This window comes from Salvelinus namaycush, chromosome 2, assembly GCF_016432855.1.
Source record: "Salvelinus namaycush isolate Seneca chromosome 2, SaNama_1.0, whole genome shotgun sequence".
In the NCBI taxonomy this organism is placed as follows: domain Eukaryota; kingdom Metazoa; phylum Chordata; class Actinopteri; order Salmoniformes; family Salmonidae; genus Salvelinus; species Salvelinus namaycush.
The window spans coordinates 30,319,388-30,337,478 of NC_052308.1; the positions used below are offsets into that span (position 1 = coordinate 30,319,388).

The 18,091-nt window shown below is 42.1% G+C and overlaps 1 protein-coding gene across 1 annotated transcript; it reads left to right on the forward strand.

The window, feature by feature from the left end:
* The first annotated feature begins 2,548 nt into the window (after nt 1–2,548).
* On the forward strand, nt 2,549–5,768 carry vhl (von Hippel-Lindau tumor suppressor). Its single transcript, XM_038969779.1, has 3 exons — nt 2,549–2,938; nt 4,554–4,676; nt 5,007–5,768. The coding sequence occupies exons 1-3, from the start codon at nt 2,743–2,745 to the stop codon at nt 5,201–5,203; spliced, it is 516 nt and encodes a 171-aa protein (XP_038825707.1). The 5' UTR covers nt 2,549–2,742; the 3' UTR covers nt 5,204–5,768.
* The last annotated feature ends 12,323 nt before the right edge of the window (nt 5,769–18,091 follow it).

Here is an 18,091-nt window from a genome sequence, read left to right on the forward strand (position 1 = left end):
GGATATCTGAACATCATTGCCAATCACGTACATCCCTTCATGGCAGCAGTGTATCCATCTGCGAATTGATAGATGCACTGCTCTGCACAATTCGTGTCAGCCTCCTTTTTCTCTTTCATCAATTACCTGTTTTTTGACCACTGGCCAGCCATTGCCTGGATGTCCTTTGAGTGGACCATTTTTGATACACAAGGGAAACTGTTGAGCGTGACAACCCCAGCAACGTTGCAGTGCTTGACACTCAAACCAGTGCGCCTGGGACCTACTACCAAAACCTGTTCAGACACTTCAATCGTGTGTCTTGCCCATTCACCCTCTGAATGGCACACATACACAATCCATGTCTCAATTGTCTCAAGGCTTAATAATCCTTCTATAACCAGTCTCCTCCCCTTCATCTACACTGATTTTCGAAGTGGATTTAAAAAGTGACATCAATAATGGATCATAGCTTTCACCTGGATAGTCTGTCATGGAAAGAGCAGGTGTTCAGAATGTTTTGTACACAGTAGTTTATACTACTATACACACTACATGACCAACATCATGGACATTAAAATGGAGTTGGTCCCCCCCTTTGCTGCTATAACGGCCTCCACTCTTCTGGGAAGAAGAATATTGCCGCAGGGACTTACTTCCATTCAGCCACAAGAGAGTTAGTGAGGTCGGGCACTGATGTTGGGCGATTAGACCTGGCTCGCAAGGTGTTCAATGGGGTTGAGGGCTCTGTGCAGGACAGTCAAGTTCTTCCACACTGATCTTGACAAACTACTTCTGTATGGACCTCGCATTGCACATGGGGGAATTGTCATGTTGAAACAGGAAAGGGCCTTCTCCAAACTGTTACCGTAAAGTTGAAAGCACAGAATCGTTTAGAATGTCATTGTATGCTGTAGCGTTAAAATGTCCCTCCACTGGAACTAAAGGGCCTAGCCCAAACCATGAAAAACAGTCACAGACCATTATTCATTCTCCACCAAACTTTACAGTTGGCAATATGCATTGGGGCAGGTAGCGTTCTCCTGGCATCCACCAAACCCATATTCGTGTGTCGGACAGCCAGATTGTGAAGCTTTACACCACTCCAGCCGACGCTTGGCATTGCGCATGGTATTCTTAGGCTTGTGTGTGGCTGCTCGGCCATGGAAACCCATGTCATTAAGCTCCCGACGAACAGGTCTTGTGCTAACCTTGCTTACAGAGGTAGTTTGGAATCCGGTAGTGAGTGTTGCAACCGAGGACAGGTGATTTTTACACGCTACACACTTCAGCACTTAGTGGTCCCGTTCTGTGAGCTTGTGTGGCCTGCCACTTCGTGGCTGAGCCGTAGTTGCTCCTAGACTTTCCACTTCACAATAACCGCACTTACAGTTGACCGCAATGCTTTTATTCAACTCTCCCATGCGCAGCCATTTGTACAGGACTGTGCACCTTGTTCTTAGCCTTTTTCTACACTTTAGGAACTATTGTGTCAATTAATGGCCCAATTATTCTGCACACACAAGATGAGTATCTGGCTGCTGGTGTAGTTGCTGCGCTCAATGTCTGGGAATGCAAGCATCAGGCTCTGCCGTAAGGGCTCTTTCAATCTGGCTTTATTAATCACCTCTCCACTTCGGGTACGGTCGTCCATTAACATCTTTTGACTATTTTGAGGGTTTGGCTTTAAGCATTCATTTTTCACATTTCACAGAGAGAGCAACTTCTGGAAAAGGGGAGTGGGGGAAGCTGAATATTGTAATAAGCCTATGTACACAGTCAGCATAGGGAAATACAATACGATCCAAACAACACATTTGATAAAATACAGTACAGCACTCAGGCTGCACTCCAAATCCATTCACACCGAGCCATGTGGCTTATTGAAAATGAGTATACAGTGTATGCCTGATAAAGTGTCGACCACTTAGGTGACTCAAATGCCTGTTTATGTACCCAGTCAGCCCTTTTGTGATGCAAAAAAACTAAAAACATGAGGCACTGCAAGTGCTGCCAGGAGAGGTATGTTGTTGGCCTGCTTGTAATGACAGACATGTCAAACTGTATTCACTACAAAAATAGATGCAAAATTGCAACAATCATATAAGAGCAATGTCAAAAAGCTCCCTTCACTTCTAAAGAGGGTAATTGTGCGAACATTTTATTAACCTCATCCTTAGGCTCGATTGCTACAGCATATAGAGACAACTCAGAGCCAGCTGGTTGGACGAGATTACCATTTTATTTGCATACATCTGCATGTCTTCTCCGTGTGTGAACAGCATTTAAAAAATTCCACTGTAGGGTATAAAAAAATGTTGCTCATTTAGAAAACAACTTAACAAGTTTTCTGCTTTACAAGTCATAATATTTCTGCTTTACAATTCACACGATTTCTTAATTTCCCAATAAGTAAGTAATAATAACTAAATAGACATCAGAAGGTCTTCTGTATCAAAAATGTACATTGTGTGAGGTAAGTAATTGGTCAGGAGCCATTGATTGACAGTAAAACGGACCACTCAGTGAAGACATTCTTTCCACGCCCTCCTCAACCGGAAAATAATTACATAACAAACACAAGCGACTTGCTGGCTGGCATGAAAAGACAAGATATAACAACTTTAAATAAGTTACCTTTATAATGTCGCGTTTGCGTTTATGACTATATGTTTATCATACTTTCTTCAAGACATATCTTGTTAGCTACAGCTGCTAGATCAATTTATACTTTTTGTTGTTGTTGCTAGCTAACGTTAAATTATGCCTCAAGAGATTCAAGGGGGAGAAGAACAGCTCCCGTTGGTAAGGTCTCTGAAAAGCGGAATACCGTCGATTGCAGTGTTTTGTAACCGGAGTCCTCGAATCATGCGACCAGTATGGATTAATTTCCTCGGGGAACCTCAACCCTACGATATTTTACAGCCAGGAAAAGGAATGAAAATGAACACCTTCGTAGGTAGGTAGAAGCTTGGCTAGCACCAGTTAGCAAATAAGCCACAGCGAGTAACGTTAAGTGTAAGATTTTCTGTTAATTCAATAATTGGTAATCAATAGCTGTCAATAACCCAAGTATACATTAATGTGTCTGTAATATAAGTTAATTGTTAATAAAGGAATTCATATAGCTTCGAAAATATTGTTTTAGAATGGAGTAACGTTACCAAAATGGTTGCGCGTTGGCTTCAAAACAGCGCCCACCCCTGTCAGTCTTCTTCTCTGGTATTATTTCGGTCCGCAAACAAACGTTAAAAGTGCATACCGCCAACTGCTGTACGTGTAGTGAACGAAAAAAAATAGGTGAAATGGGGGAAAAGAACATACAATATCAATCCAAAAACCCAACACCACTCTGTCATAGTCCAAATCACATCCCTGAGCCTGTGAGGACTTAACATCCATTGACAGGATTCCTTGTAATGCCTCTGCTGTAAAACCCCATAGGCCCAAAAAACTTTAAGCCACGCTCACAATGCCTTTTTTCTCAGATTTTCTCAGACTGCGCTGTGCAGTTTATAACCAATGCAATAAATGATACAAAGTCCACCTTTTAAACATGCAACATATCAGAATCCTGTTGCCGAGTAACATTTCCTGCTTTCTCTAATCCAACTACCATGGTTTCTTCAACGTTCTTCCACTTGTCTCAACGCCTCGGGATAGGAGACATGCTGGACGGCCCTTACTCTTGCCACCTCTGTCTCCTTCACCCTAACAGGGCACTTCATGAATCCGGGCACATGCTCGCCACCACAATTGCAGCATTTCGCCTCAACTGGCATACGATACTCCTATTGTCTACATACACTTGACACATGCCCAAATAGTTTACATTTATCACACTGCAGGGGTTTAGACACATTCCTATCTGGTATATTTTTCAGTTGCAAAGCACGCTCCTTATGCTCCTCGGACACACACAAAAAAGCCCACTTCTTGTTATCCTCTCTGACGCAACCTTATCCAATGCATCTATAATATTCATCGAGACGTCAAACGGATCTCCCAGATAACGCCAACGGTCCAAAACCCTCAATCCAACTAAAAAAAAGATTCAGAGCAAGGCTTGACTTTACTAGATTCACAACCACTTCTCACGTTTTCCTTCCTGTTCGCCACTGCAGTCAAATCCTTCTTACTCTCATCTCCACTCGACGCGCCATCAGTTTCAAACAAAACATCCGCCTCCACCATCTTCTCCGCTGTCAGTCGTCTTGGTGAACCTTACTGAAACACATGTTATTTCTATCACTCTTTATTGGCCTCGGTCTACTCACAGGGAGCCTTCGTCTAGGCTTAATACATATCATTGGTTCAATCCCGATGCTCTGTCTACACGCAAATATGCCTCACTTTTGATACTATTTTGGAAACATTTTGGAACTTAATTCTCAAATAAGCGAGAGAATCTTTCAAAAAATAAAGATATACCCTTACAGTGCGCAGTTTAGCAAAGTTACGCCTGGTTCTTTTCACACAAGTGTTACACATATGCATTTATTTGTTTGTCATGCTGTATTTGGTCTTCTTGGTGTTTATCGTCTTTATGCCTTTCCATGTTTTTATTCTATCAGGTCATCCTTGGATGTTCAGAGATGCAGAAACAGATGAGGCGCTGAAGGCGAATAGTAAAGAGATGTTCCTGCCCAAACCAATGGAGAATGGACAGGCTGTCCAGGTTAACATCACATTACCAGGTTAGAGAGAAACATCAGGTTTGAATTCTCCTTTGACCTGTACAGATCATCTGTACACCGATAATAGTGTCATCTCCCTGTATGTGGGCATCTCTGCTAAGAGGTTTGGACCTTTATGGCACTTTAGTGCGATTGTACTCCCTGTGTAACAGCAGGGTCACTGGGGATTATGACTGGTAGATCATTGTTCTGTGTTTTGATCAGCACACATTATTTTTTATTTTATTACTATTACTACTACTACTACTCTGCACTGAGAACACACATAAGGAATATTATTCTTTAATCTAACAACTATGTCATATCTGTGTATGTGTGTTCTCCCCTCAGTCCTCAGCTTGAAGGAGCGTGCCCTCCAGGTAGTGCGGCGCCTGGTCCGTCCAGAGGACTACAGGAGGCTGGAGATTGCTCGGTGTCTCCATGAGGAGCTGGAGGACCGTCCCAGCGTGCTGAAGGACCTGATGCGCATCGCCCAGCGCGTGGAACAGCGCCTCCTAGAAGACAGGCAGCAACCCCAGGATGCATGAGGAGCAACTTAGAGTAGGAGTGCTTATATAGATATCGCTATATGGATGGCTCTGATGTTGATGTTTCTGATTCTATCAAAATAATAAGATGACAGAATGTAAGATTGTTTGATTGGACACTGGGAGGTCAGGGTTGAATTCACTGCTGTAGCGACTACCGCGGATCTTCTCCATTTTTTTTATTTTTATTGTTGCAATTGTTTAATATGGTCTTCGTAGCTTAGGAAAAAAATGTGTAAACCAATTCAGTGGTCTGACTTTAGAGAAAGGATCATCAACATGATTCAGCTGCTGGCTGTTTTTTTGTTCTTGCGGAATGTCAGGTGGTTGGAACATAATTACAATTTATTTGTAGACTGCAAAATCACTGCAAGAAGCCCAAACATTTATAAGATTTGACGAAAGCATAATAATTTCAAACCTTGCTTACATTTGTGCACGGTTACATAGCTCTCTTTTTTGCCACATGGGAATACTTTGGAACAGATTTCTGAAATTTCAATCACTTGGAGCTGATTTGATTTTTTGTTAAAGTTTTTTTTATGTCCATATATATATATATATACACACACACACTACCAGTCAAAAGTTTCAACACACCTACTCATTTCAACGTTTTTTTCTTTATTTTGACATTGTAGAACAATAGTGAATACATTACAACTATGGAATCGTGTAGTAACCAAAAAAGTTACTAAAAAAACCCCCCAAGAAATTCTTCTAAGTAGCCACCCTTTGCCTTGATGACAGCTTTGCACACTCATTACATTCTCTCAACCAGCGTCATGAGGTAGTCATCTGGAATGCATTTCAATTAACAGGTGTGCCTTGTTTAAAGTTAATTTGTGGAATTTATTTTTGATCCAATCAGTTGTGTTGTGACAAGGTAGGGATGGTATACAGAAGATAGCCCTATTTGGTAAAAGACCAAGTCCATATTATGGCAAGAACAGCTCAAATAAGCAAAGAGAAACGACAGTCTATCATTACTTTAAGACATGAAGGTCAGTCAATGCGGAAAATTTCAAGAACTTTTAATGTTTCTTCAAGTGCAGTCGCAAAAACCATCAAGCGCTATGATGAAACTGGCTCTCATGAGGACCGCCACAGGGAAGGAAGACCCAGACTTACCTCTGCTGCAGAGGAAAAGTTCATTAGAGTTAACTGCACCTCAGACATTGCAGCCCAAATAAATGCTTCACAGAGTTCAAGTAACGGACATATCTCAACATCAACTGTTCAGAGGAGACTGTGTGAATCAGGCCTTCATGGTCGAATTGCTTAAAAGAAACCACTACTAAAGGACACCAATAATAAGAAGAGACTTGCTTGTGCCAAGAAACACGAGCAATGGACATTAGACCGGTGGAAATTTGAGTCCAAATTTGAGATTTTTGGTTCCAACCTCTGTGTCTTAGTGAGATGCAGAGTAGGTGAACGGATGATCTCTGCATGTGTGGTTCCCACCGTGAAGCATGGAGTAGGAGGTGTGGGGGTGCTTTGCTGGTGACACTATCAGTAATTCATTTAGAATTCAATGCACACTTAACCAGCATAGCTACCACAGCATTCTGCAGGGATATGTCATATCAGGTTTGCGCTTAGTGGGACTATCATTTTGTTTTTCAACAGGACAATGACCCAACACACCTCCAGGCTGTGCAAGGGCTATTGGACCAAGAAGGAGAGTGATGGAGTGCTGCATCAGATGACCTTGCCTCCACAATCCGTCGACCTCAACCCAATTGAGATTGTTTGGGAGGAGTTGGACCACAGAGTGAAGGAAAAGCAGCCAACAAGTGCTCGGCATATGTGGAAACACCAAGACTTTTGGAAAAGCATTCCAGGTGAAGCTGGCTGAGAGAATGCCAAGAGTGTTTAAAGCTGTCATAAAGGCAAATGGTGGCCATGTTGAAGAATCTCAAGTTTAAAATATATTTTGGTTTGTATAACACTTTTTTGGTTACTACATGATTCCATATGTGTTGTTTCATAGTTTTGATGTCTTCACTATTATTCTACAATGTAGAAAATAGTAAAACTAAAACCTCGAATGAGTAGGTGTGTCCAAAACTTTTGACTGGTGTGTGTGTGTGTATATATATATATATATATATATATATATATAAATTATTATTTTTGCTCAGAAAACTTGGGTGACCAAATAAAATCCCCCACTGGTTGGGGAACCCTGCTTTGGAGCGTTTAAGACTTTCAAGCAGGTTTTGCTCATCAGCTTGTTAATCAAATATACTGGGTTTGGAATAAGATTAAATCAACCAAAATATATTGATTTAGCTTGATTTACACGTTAGCTGGCAATCAAGGTAGCTTTTTTTTTTTTTTTTTTACATACTGTAACTTTATAATGAAAAAGCTCAATGTATTTATTCATCATAAAATGTAAAGTTGTGAGAAAAGATGTACAGGTTTGAATGAGGGATGGGTCAAAGTAACTATTATAAACTGGGTGGTTTGAGCCCTGAATGCTGATTGGCTGACACCTTTGGTATATCAGACCAGATACTACAGGTATAACAAAACATTTATTTTTACTGCTCTAATTTCGTTGGTAATCAGTTTATAATAGCAATAAGGCACCTCGGGGGTTTGTGGTATATGGCCAATATACCACAGCTAAGGGTTGCGATGCGTCGTGCCTACGAACAGCTCTTAGTCGTGGTATATTGGCCATATACCACACCCCCTTGTGCCTACTTAAGTATAGGAATATATACTGAGTGTACAAAACATTAAGCATCTTCCTAATATTGAGTTGCACCCCCAGGATGCCCTTTTGTTGGTGGACCATTCTAGATACACACGGGAACCTGTTGAGCATGAAAAACCAAGAACATTGCAGTTCTTGACACAAAATAGTGCGCCTGGCACCTATTACCATACCCCGTTCAAAGGCACTTCCATTTTTTTGTCTTGCCCATTCACCCTCCGGATGGCACACATACACAATCCATGTCTCAAAAATACTTGTTTAACCTGTCTCCGGCCCTTCATCTACACTGATTGAAGTGAATTTAACAAGTGACATCAATAAGGGATCATAACTTTCAGCTGGTCAGGCTCATGGAGCGGGTGTTCATAATGTTTTGTACACCCAGTGTATATTGCAAACAACCTTTGAGGCTACGTGAAAAATGCATACTGTATGTATCTACGTGCCTGTTTTTTTTGCAATGTTTTCTATTTGTAATATATTCCACATATGCAAAAGACTGATACATAAACCTAATAAATGTTTATGTTCTTGGCCTGTTCCAATTTTTCTTAAGACAGTAAGTTTCACACTTCAAGGGAATAGTGATGTATGGACTAACGGACGTAAGTCCCTACCGTTACACAGCTGGTCCATGTCTCCGCCACAGAAATACAGTAGAATGATAAAAATAAATGTAACATGCAACAATTTCAGAGATTTTACTGAGTTAAAGTTCATATAAGGAAATCAGTCAATTTAAATAAATAAATTAGGCCCTAAAATATGATTTCACATGACTAGGAATACAGATAGGCATCTGTTTGTCACATATACCCTTAAAAAAAGGAAGGGGTGTGGATTAGAAAACCAGTCAGTATCTGGTGTGACCACCATTTGCCTTATAAAGCCAGCACATCTCCTTTGCATAGAATTGATCAGGCTGTTGATTGTGGCCTGTGGAATGTTGTCCCACTCCTCTTCAATAGCTGTGCGAAGTTGCTGGATATTGGCGGGAACTTGAACATGCTGTCGTACACGTCGATCCAGAGCATCCCAAACATGCTCAGTGGGTGACATGTCTGGTGAATATGCAGGCCATGGAAGAACTAGGACATTTTCTGCTTCCTGTACTTGTGTACAGATCCTTGCGACATGGGGCCGTGCATTATCATGATGAAACATGAGGTGATGGCTGCGGACGAATGACACGAGAATGCGACTCGGGATCTCGTCACGGTATCTGTGCATTCAAATTGCCATCAATAAAATGCAGTTATTTTCGTTGTCTGTAGCTTATGCCTGCCCATACCGAATCCCCACAGCCACCATGGGGCAATCTGTTCACAACATTGACATCAGCAAACTGCTCACCCACACGACGCCATACACGTGGTCTGCGGTTGTGAGGCCGTTTGGGCGTATTGCCAAATTCTCTAAAACTACTTGGAGGAAACTTACAGTAGAGATATTAACATTACATTATCTGGCAACAGCTCTAGTGGACATTTGTGCAGTCAGCATGCCGATTGCGCACTCCCTCAAAACTTGACACATCTGTGACATTGTGTTGTGAGACAAAACTGCAAAGTTTAGAGTGGCCTTTTATTGTCTCCAGCACAAGGTGCACCTGTGTAGTGATCATGCTGTTTAATCCGTTTCTTGATATGCCACACCTGTCAAGTGGCTGGAATAACTCGGCAAGGGAGAAATGTTCAGTAACAGGGATGTAAACAAATTTGTGCACAGAACTTGAGAGATTTAAGCTTTTTGTGCGTATGAAACATTTATATTTCAGCACATGAAACATGGAACCAACACTTTACATGTTGCATTTATATTTTTGTTCAGTGTATAATTCTATGGGCTCAGCATTCAGATGGGGTTTGCTAAAAAAATACCACTCAAAATGTCATTTGAATATAAGACTTCTCAGTGCTGGATCTCTGTTGCCTAGTTTATCCCCCCTCTTATTACTCCTCTCCCGTGTCGGTTCGTACTGCACTCCCCGTTGCTCACTGTTTCTGCACCAGCTTCTACCTACCAAAGCTAAGTACCAGAACTTCTAATAACACACCTGATACATTCCTTTTAGGTGGTAATATAAAAAAGCTTCCTGATAAATGCAAAAAGCATAGTGATTGTATCAGTGGAGGCTGCTGATGTGAGAACAGCTCATAACAATGGCCGGAACAGTGCAAATGGACTGACATCAAACACCTGGAAACCATGTGTTTGATGTGTTTGATACCATTCCACTGGTGCCGCTCCAGTCATTACCACGAGCCCGTTCTCCCCAATTAAGGTGCCACCAACCTCCTGTGGATTATATACTACAGTTTTCTTCTACTAAGGACAAACTATTATGTTTTTTATGTTCAGATCTATGGATGTTCCATTCATGTATGTTAGGTATGTACCTTTCTATGGTGTCTATAGGTGTGTGTGTGTGTGCATTCTATGCAGCTTCACATCAGAAGATATGAATACTGTGCTACAGATATTAAATTATAGAGGAGGACCTGTTGCTAGGCTACGAAGAAACACTATCTGTACCTGTCTTTGTGAGAAGAGTTGCAGAAACATGCAGGCCGAGGATAAAAGGAAGAACACTTAGGACCCCAGTCACTTCAGATGACAACAGGGAGTCCAATCATCTCTCTTCTTTCCTTCACTATTGGACCATTTCACTCTTATCGCAATGCCACTGCTAATCTGCCTGACATGTACCAAGTGTGGATAAAATAATCTACCACAGGGTTATATGTAGACACAGCTAGATTAGGTAAGGCTACATCGATCATGTTTTAATAGCGATTCTCATACCAAAATAGCTGTCGTTTATACATGCATGCACTTTTCTGTTCCGAAAGTCTATCTCATGGGTGAAAATGTAGAAATATCTTATGCCACCAAGTCCTTTACGTGGGTAAACAACACAAAAACCCAGCATCACAGACAAAGATCGAGTTCTCGCTTTGTGGTGGATGTTTATCTGCCTCCTATCTTGATATCCACCTTTTAAAAACCCTGGCGACCATTTGTAGATTACCAATGACGTCAATCAGATATAGAATAGAAGATGAACGGTTTCCTGCAGGCTTTCAGTCTAGCATGCATATGTCATGTGAATTTGTGCATTTATCCCATTAGTAAAGATTAGACTGTTTCATAACACACTGATGCAGTTCTGGTTAAATTCCAAAAAAGTATTTTTTAAATCTCTTGGTCCTACATGAATAATTGAGTAAAACAATCATATAAACTCATCCCTTAGAATGATTTGTAAATCACAATGTTATATTCATGAAGGTACCCACCTATCTGCTCTCAATGCCAGCTGCCATGGAGACACAGAATTGTACTGTACCCCTGAGCAAACTAATTAAACATATGAAAAGATTTTCTCATAACTGTTCATGCCAGCAATCATCGTATGTAATTTAAATGTGAAATAACATTCAATAAACAAGTCTCTCCCAGGTTAAGTTAAGCAATGCTGATGGAATGATTGAAGTCCGAGTATCCTATTCCTCCATTCCTGATAATGTACATCTCATTAACACAGTCCATCTTATATAAGATTTGAATTACATTGACATGCTCCTCTGTTCACACACTACATCTGGAGTCATTGTCCAGTCTCTCCAAAAGGTAATAGGTGGAAGTTTGAAGAGGAAATCTCTACTTTAGTTAAATTGGCTCTAACGACACTGACTGTGGTTATTTTTGGCCTTTCTCTTACGTTGCTGTTTGACGACAAGAGCCCAGAGGACAGGTTTTGTGAATACTTCTTTAAACTTCAACTACTTTTGTCTTTACCTCAAGGTCCTCTGACTAGAAGCGTGGCAGAGACTCTTTTCAAACTCGCTTTTACTGTGTACTGACTGTCTCTGAGCTGACAGCTGTTGCTCTGCTTGATATATTGGTCTCTTTCTGCAGCTTGTAGGTTTGTATAGTATGTAGGTATATCTAGTTTTTGGTGACTGGTATTTCTTACAGTAGGTATTCTTGCTAGGCTGGTTATTAGGGTCCAGTGTGTTAGTAGCTTGGTACAGTAGGTTGAAATAAGGCTCTACTGTGCTGGGGACTGAGGTGAGTTCCCCAAAAACATAAAGATAATATATTCCATTAAGAACATTGTTTGTCCCTGCCCTTGTACCTAGATCCTCTATTGTATGGGATGTCCAGCTGGTTTAGAACCCGCACACGACCATCATTTTCCTCCCCTGACTCAAGACATGTCTGAGGCTTCACCTAATGATCTGGCACCTGCTAAGGCACAACGTAAGTCCTTTTCGGGGTTTCTATTTATTTTTATGATCTGTTGGAGATAAATAATGAATGAGGCCAAAGCTATGATCAAACTGAGCTCAGGCTGGGAGTTTTGGGGGGCATATTTTCCACATGTCATGCTGTTGTGTTTCCCTCTAGGTGAGACCCATAGTACTCTGGGGGGTAACACCTCTCTCCAAAACCAGCCCCAGGATGGAAACAAGTACAACAACCACGCCAGGAGGGGTTTCCGCTACTGGCCCATCGAGAAGAAGACCCCTAAATGTGAACGTCTTGTAAACAGGCATTTGTCGTCGTCCCCCCCCCCCCCCCCCCCTTATGTCTCCCTGGTTACACAACAATTTCCATAACCTACAGTGAGCTACAAAAGTATTGGGAGAGTTACAGACCTCTCCCCCACTCCCCCACCCCCCCATATGCTAAGCTCTCATGTTATTGTAATGGTGAGAGGTTAGCATGGCTTGGGGTTATGACATTTGTGCGTATGGTACTTTTTCACTCATCATTATTCATGATTCATTCAGGACTATCAATAATCATGGTAGCGTCCACATTAATGTAGAAATGTTTGGAAACATAGTCTCTTCTCATTTACAATAAAAGTGACTCCAAAATGTCACAATACATTATTTACCATTCATTTCTATTGGGCACAAAATAATCTGAAACACAACCAAAACAAACAGCAAATGCATCCAACAAGTTTGTAGAGTCACAAGCTTGATGTAATCATTGCGTGCTTGGAATATGGGACCAAATACTAAAAATGTTACTAGTTTAATACACATATAAGTGAATTTGTCCCCTAAAATGGCTATGTACAAAAGTGCTGTAATTTCTAAACGGTTCACCCGATATGGATGAAAATACACTGAAATTAAAGATGACAGTCTGCACTTTAACTTCATAGTCATTGTATCATTTCAAATCCCTAGTGCTGGAGTATAGAGCCAAAACAACAAAACATTTGTCACTGTCGCAAATACTTTTGAAGCTCACTGTATATGACATGTGGACTGTGTGACATTCACATACACATATCAGAGAGGGGAATGACATCTCTCCTTAAGTCTCTTTTATTTCAGATCCCGCTGTGCAATCTATCCCTGGCCTTCTCAACCTTTATGCTTTCATCTCCATCATATTTATAAGGCTGCAACCGGGAGCTGCAGAGACAAACCCCAGGCTGTTGCTGTTAACTCTATCCCTCTGTCTGCTCTACAGAGTTGACACCTATCCCTCCTATCTGCTCCACAGTGTTGAGACCCATCCCTGCCATCTGCTTCACAGAGTTGAGACCCATCCTTTCCCTGTGCTCCAGAGAGTTGAGACCCATCCTTTCCCTGTGCGCCACAGAGTTGAGACCCACAGAGTTGAGACCCATCCTTTCCCTCTGCTCCACAGAGTTGAGACCCATCCTTTCCCTGTGCTCCAGAGAGTTGAGACCCATCCTTTCCCTCTGCTTCAAAGAGTTGAGACCCATCCTTCCCCTCTGCTCCACAGAGTTGAGACCCATCCTTTCCCTCTGCTCCACAGAGTTGAGACCCATCCTTTCCCTCTGCTCCACAGAGTTGAGACCCATCCTTTCCCTCTGCTCCACAGAGTTGAGACCCATCCTTTCCCTCTGCTCCACAGAGTTGAGACCCATCCTTTCCCTGTGCTCCACAGAGTTGAGACCCATCCTTTCCCTCTGCTCCACAGAGTTGAGACCCATCCTTTCCCTCTGCTTCACAGAGTTGACACCCATCCTTTCCCTCTGTTCCAGACTCCTTAATCCCCTCTGCATTTGCTCCTCTGAGACCCCTTGTCTAAATTCATCTAACTCGTGTCGGGTTAGTGAGTGCATGCCAGGGTTTAACACTACAGGAAATACAGTATTACTGCCTATACATCGAAATGTCAGCTAACATACAGCTTGATAGGAATACTATATTCTCTGACCTGCCTACTTTGCAGGGGATTTGATTGGTGTCTCCATAAAAGTGTTTTTGACTGATTCACTGAGGGCCAAAGCAGTGCCTATATTTTAGAGTAACAGCATGACTATATCACCTACCCAGGTGACTGGTGATGATGTAGCTCAAAATGTTCTAGGACATGGACACAGATTTGGAGCCAACAAAACCCTGGGATTACCAATAGTCTGAAGAAGGAGAATCTGTTGCTAATTTCAATGTTTGAAGTTTGCTAAATCATTCTTGCCTTTCATGTATTCTTGCTACTGTGATCCAGTAGTGGAAAAAGTACCCAATTGTCATACTTGAGTAAAAGTCAAGTACCTTAATAGAAAATGACTTGCATAAAAGTGAAAGTCACCCAGTAGAATACTACTTGAGTAAAAGTGTAAAAGTGTTTGGTTTTAAAAATGCTTACAGTGCATTCAGAAAGTATTCAGACGCCTACCCTTTTTCCACAGTTTGTTACGTTACAGCCTTATTCTAAAATTGATTAAATCATTTTTTCCCCTCATCGATCTCCCATTAATACTGGAGTGATATACAGTTGAAGTCGGAAGTTTACATACACCTTAGCCAAATTCATTTAAACTCAGTTTTTCACAATTCCTGACATTTAATCCTAGTAAAAATTCCCTGTTTTAGGTCATTTGAGATCACCACATTATTTTAAGAATGTGAAATGTCAGAGTAATAGTAAAGAGAATGAATTATTTCAGCTTTTATTTCTTTCATCACATTCCCAGTGGGTCAGAAGTTTACATACACTCAATTCATATTTGGTAGCATTGCCTTTAAATTGGTTAACTTGGGTCAAACGTTTCGGGAAGCCTTCCACAAGCTTCCCACAATAAATTGGGTGAATTTTGGCCCATTCCTCCTGACAGAGCTGATGTAACTGAGACAGGATTGTAGGCCTCCTTGCTAGCACACTCTTTTTCAGTTCTTCAGTTCTGCACACGCTTTTTCAGTTCTACAAATTTTCTATGGGCTTAAGTTCAGGGCTTTGTGATTGCCACTCCAATACCTTGACTTTGTTGTCCTTAAGCCATTTTGCCACAACTTTGGAAGTATGCTTGGGGTCATTGTCCATTTGGAAGACCCATTTGTGACCAAGCGTTAACTTCCTGACTGATGTCATGAGATGTTGCTTCAATATATCCACATCATTTTCCTACCTCATGATGCCATCTATTTTGTGAAGTGCACCAGTCCCTCCTGCAGCAAAGCACCCCCACAATATGATGCTGCCACCCCCGTGCTTCACGGTTGGGATGGTGTTCTTCGGCTTGCAAGCATCCCCCTTTTTCCTCCAAACATAACGATGGTCATTATGGCCAAACAGTTCTATTTTTGTTTCATCAGACCAGAGGACATTTCTCCAAAGAGTACGATCTTTGTCCCCATGTGCAGTTGCAAACCGTAGTCTGGCTTTTTATGGCGGTTTTGGAGCATTGGATTCTTCCTGGTTGAGCAGCCTTTCAGGTTATGTCGATATAGGACTTGTTTTACTGTGGATATAGATACTTTTGTACCTGTTTCCTCGAGCATCTTCACAAGTTCCTTTGCTGTTGTTCTGGGATTGTTTTTCACTTTTTGCACCAAAGTACGTTCATCTCTAGGAGACAGAACACTTCTCCTTCCTGAGCGGTATGACGGCTGCGTGGTCCCATGGTGTTTATACTTGCGTACTCTTGTTTGTACAGATGAACATGGTACCTTCAGGAGTTTGGAAATTGCTCCCAAGGATGAACCAGAATTGTGGAGGTCTACAATTTTTTTTCTGAGGTCTTGGCTGATTTCTTTTGATTTTCCCATGATGTCAAGCAAAGAGGCACTGAGTTTGAAGGTAGGCCTTGAAATGCATCCACAGGTACACGTCCAATTGACTCAAATGATATCAATTAGCCTATCAGAAGCTTCCAAAGCCATGACATCATTTTCTGGAATTTTCCAAGCTGTTTAAAGGCACAGTCAACTTAGTGTATGTACATTTCTGACCCACTGGAATTGTGATACAGAGAATTATAAGTGAAATAATCTGTCTGTTAACAATTGTTGGGAAAATGACTAGTGTCATGCACAAAGTAGATGTCCTAACCGACTTGCCAAAACTATAGTTTGTTAACAAGAAATTTGTGGAGTGGTTGAAAAATTAGTTTTAATGACTCCAACCTAAGTGTATGTAAACTTCCTACTTCAACTGTAGGTCCTGGATGGCAGGAAGCTTGGCCCCAGTGATGTACTGGGCCGTACGCACTACCCTGTGTAGCGCCTTACGGTCGGATGCTGAGCAGTTGCCATACCAGGCGGTGATGCAACCTGTCAGGATGCTGTCGATGGTACAGCTTTTTGAGGCTCTAGGGACCCATGCCAAATCTTTTCAGTGTCCCGGGGGAAAATGTGTTGTCGTGCCCTCTTCACGATTGTCTTGGTAGGTTTGGACCATGATAGTTTGTTGGTGATGTGGACACCAAGGAACTTAACGGTCCGATACAGCCCTGTCGATGTGAATGGGGGCATGTTCGGGCCTCCTTTTCCTGTAGTCCACGATCAGCTTCTTTGTCTTGCTCACGTTGAGGGAGAGGTTGTTGTCCTGGCACCACACTGCTAGGTCTCTGATCACCTCCCTATAGGCTGTCTCATTGTTGTCGATGATCATTCCTACCACTGTTGTGTCATCAGCAAACTTAATGATGGTGTTGCAGTCGTGCTTGGACACGCAGCAATGGGTGAACAGGGAGTACAGGAGGGGACTAAGCATGCACCTCTGAGGGGCCCCCGTGTTGAGGATCAGCATGGCAGATGTGTTGTTGCCTAACCTTACCACCTGGGGGCGGCCCATTAGGAAGTCCAGGATGCAGTTGCAGAGGGAGGTGTTTAGTCCCAGGGTCCTTAGCATAGTGATGAGCTTTGTGGGCACTATGGTGTTGAACACTGAGCTGTAGTCAATGAACAGCATTCTCACATAGGTGTTCCTTTTGTCCAGGTAGGAAAGGGCAGTGTGGAGTACGATTGAGATTGCGTCATCTGTGGATCTGTTGGGGCGGTATGCGAATTGGAGTGGGTCTAGAGTTTCCGGGATGATGGTGAGCCATGACCAGCCTTTCAAAGCACTTCTTAGCTACCGATGTGGGTGCTATCTTAGTCCTGTATTGACACTTTGCCTGTTTGATGGTTCGTTTGAGGGCATAGTGGGATTTCTTATAAGCGTCAGGATTAGTGTTCCGCTCCTTGAAAGTTGCAGTTCTAGCCTTTAGCTCTGTGTGGATTTTGCCTGTAATCAATGGCTTCTGGTTTGGAAATATAGGTACGGTCATTGTGGGGATGACGTCGTCAATGTACTTATTGATGAAGCCAGTGACTGAGGTGGTATACTCCCTAATGCCTTTGGATGAATCCCGGAACGTATTTCAGTCTGTGCTAGCAAAACAGTCCTGCTGCTTAGCATCTGCATCATCTGTCCATTTCCGTATTGATCAAGTCACTGGTACTTCCTGCTTTAGTATTTGCTTGTAGGCAGGAATCAGGAGGATAGAATTATGGTCAGATTTGCCAAATGGAGGGCGAGGGAGAGTCTATGTGTGTGGAGTAAAGGTGGTCTAGATTTTTTCCCCCTCTGGTTGCACGTGACATGCTGGTAGAAATGAGGTAAAACGGATTTAAGTTTGCCTGTATTAAAGTCCCCAGCCACTAGGAGCGCCGCTTCTGAATGAGTATTTTCTTGTTTGCTTATGGCCTTATACAGCTTGTTGAATGCGGTCTTAGTACCAGCATCGGTTTGTAGTGATAAATAGACAGCTCAAAAAAATATAGATGAAAACTCTCTTGGTAGATTGTGTGGTCTACAGCTTACCATGAGGTACTCTTCCTTAGGCGAGCAATACCTTGAGACTTCCTTAATATTAGACATCGTGCACTAGC

Bases quoted from the DNA above. Each gene is read 5' to 3' on its own strand.
- vhl (XM_038969779.1), top strand. From the start codon at position 2,743: ATGCCTCAAGAGATTCAAGGGGGAGAAGAACAGCTCCCGTTGGTAAGG. The intron at 2,939-4,553 runs GTAGGTAGAAGC...TTATTCTATCAG, and splicing joins GAAAATGAACACCTTCGTAG to GTCATCCTTGGATGTTCAGA. The intron at 4,677-5,006 runs GTTAGAGAGAAA...TTCTCCCCTCAG, and splicing joins GGTTAACATCACATTACCAG to TCCTCAGCTTGAAGGAGCGT.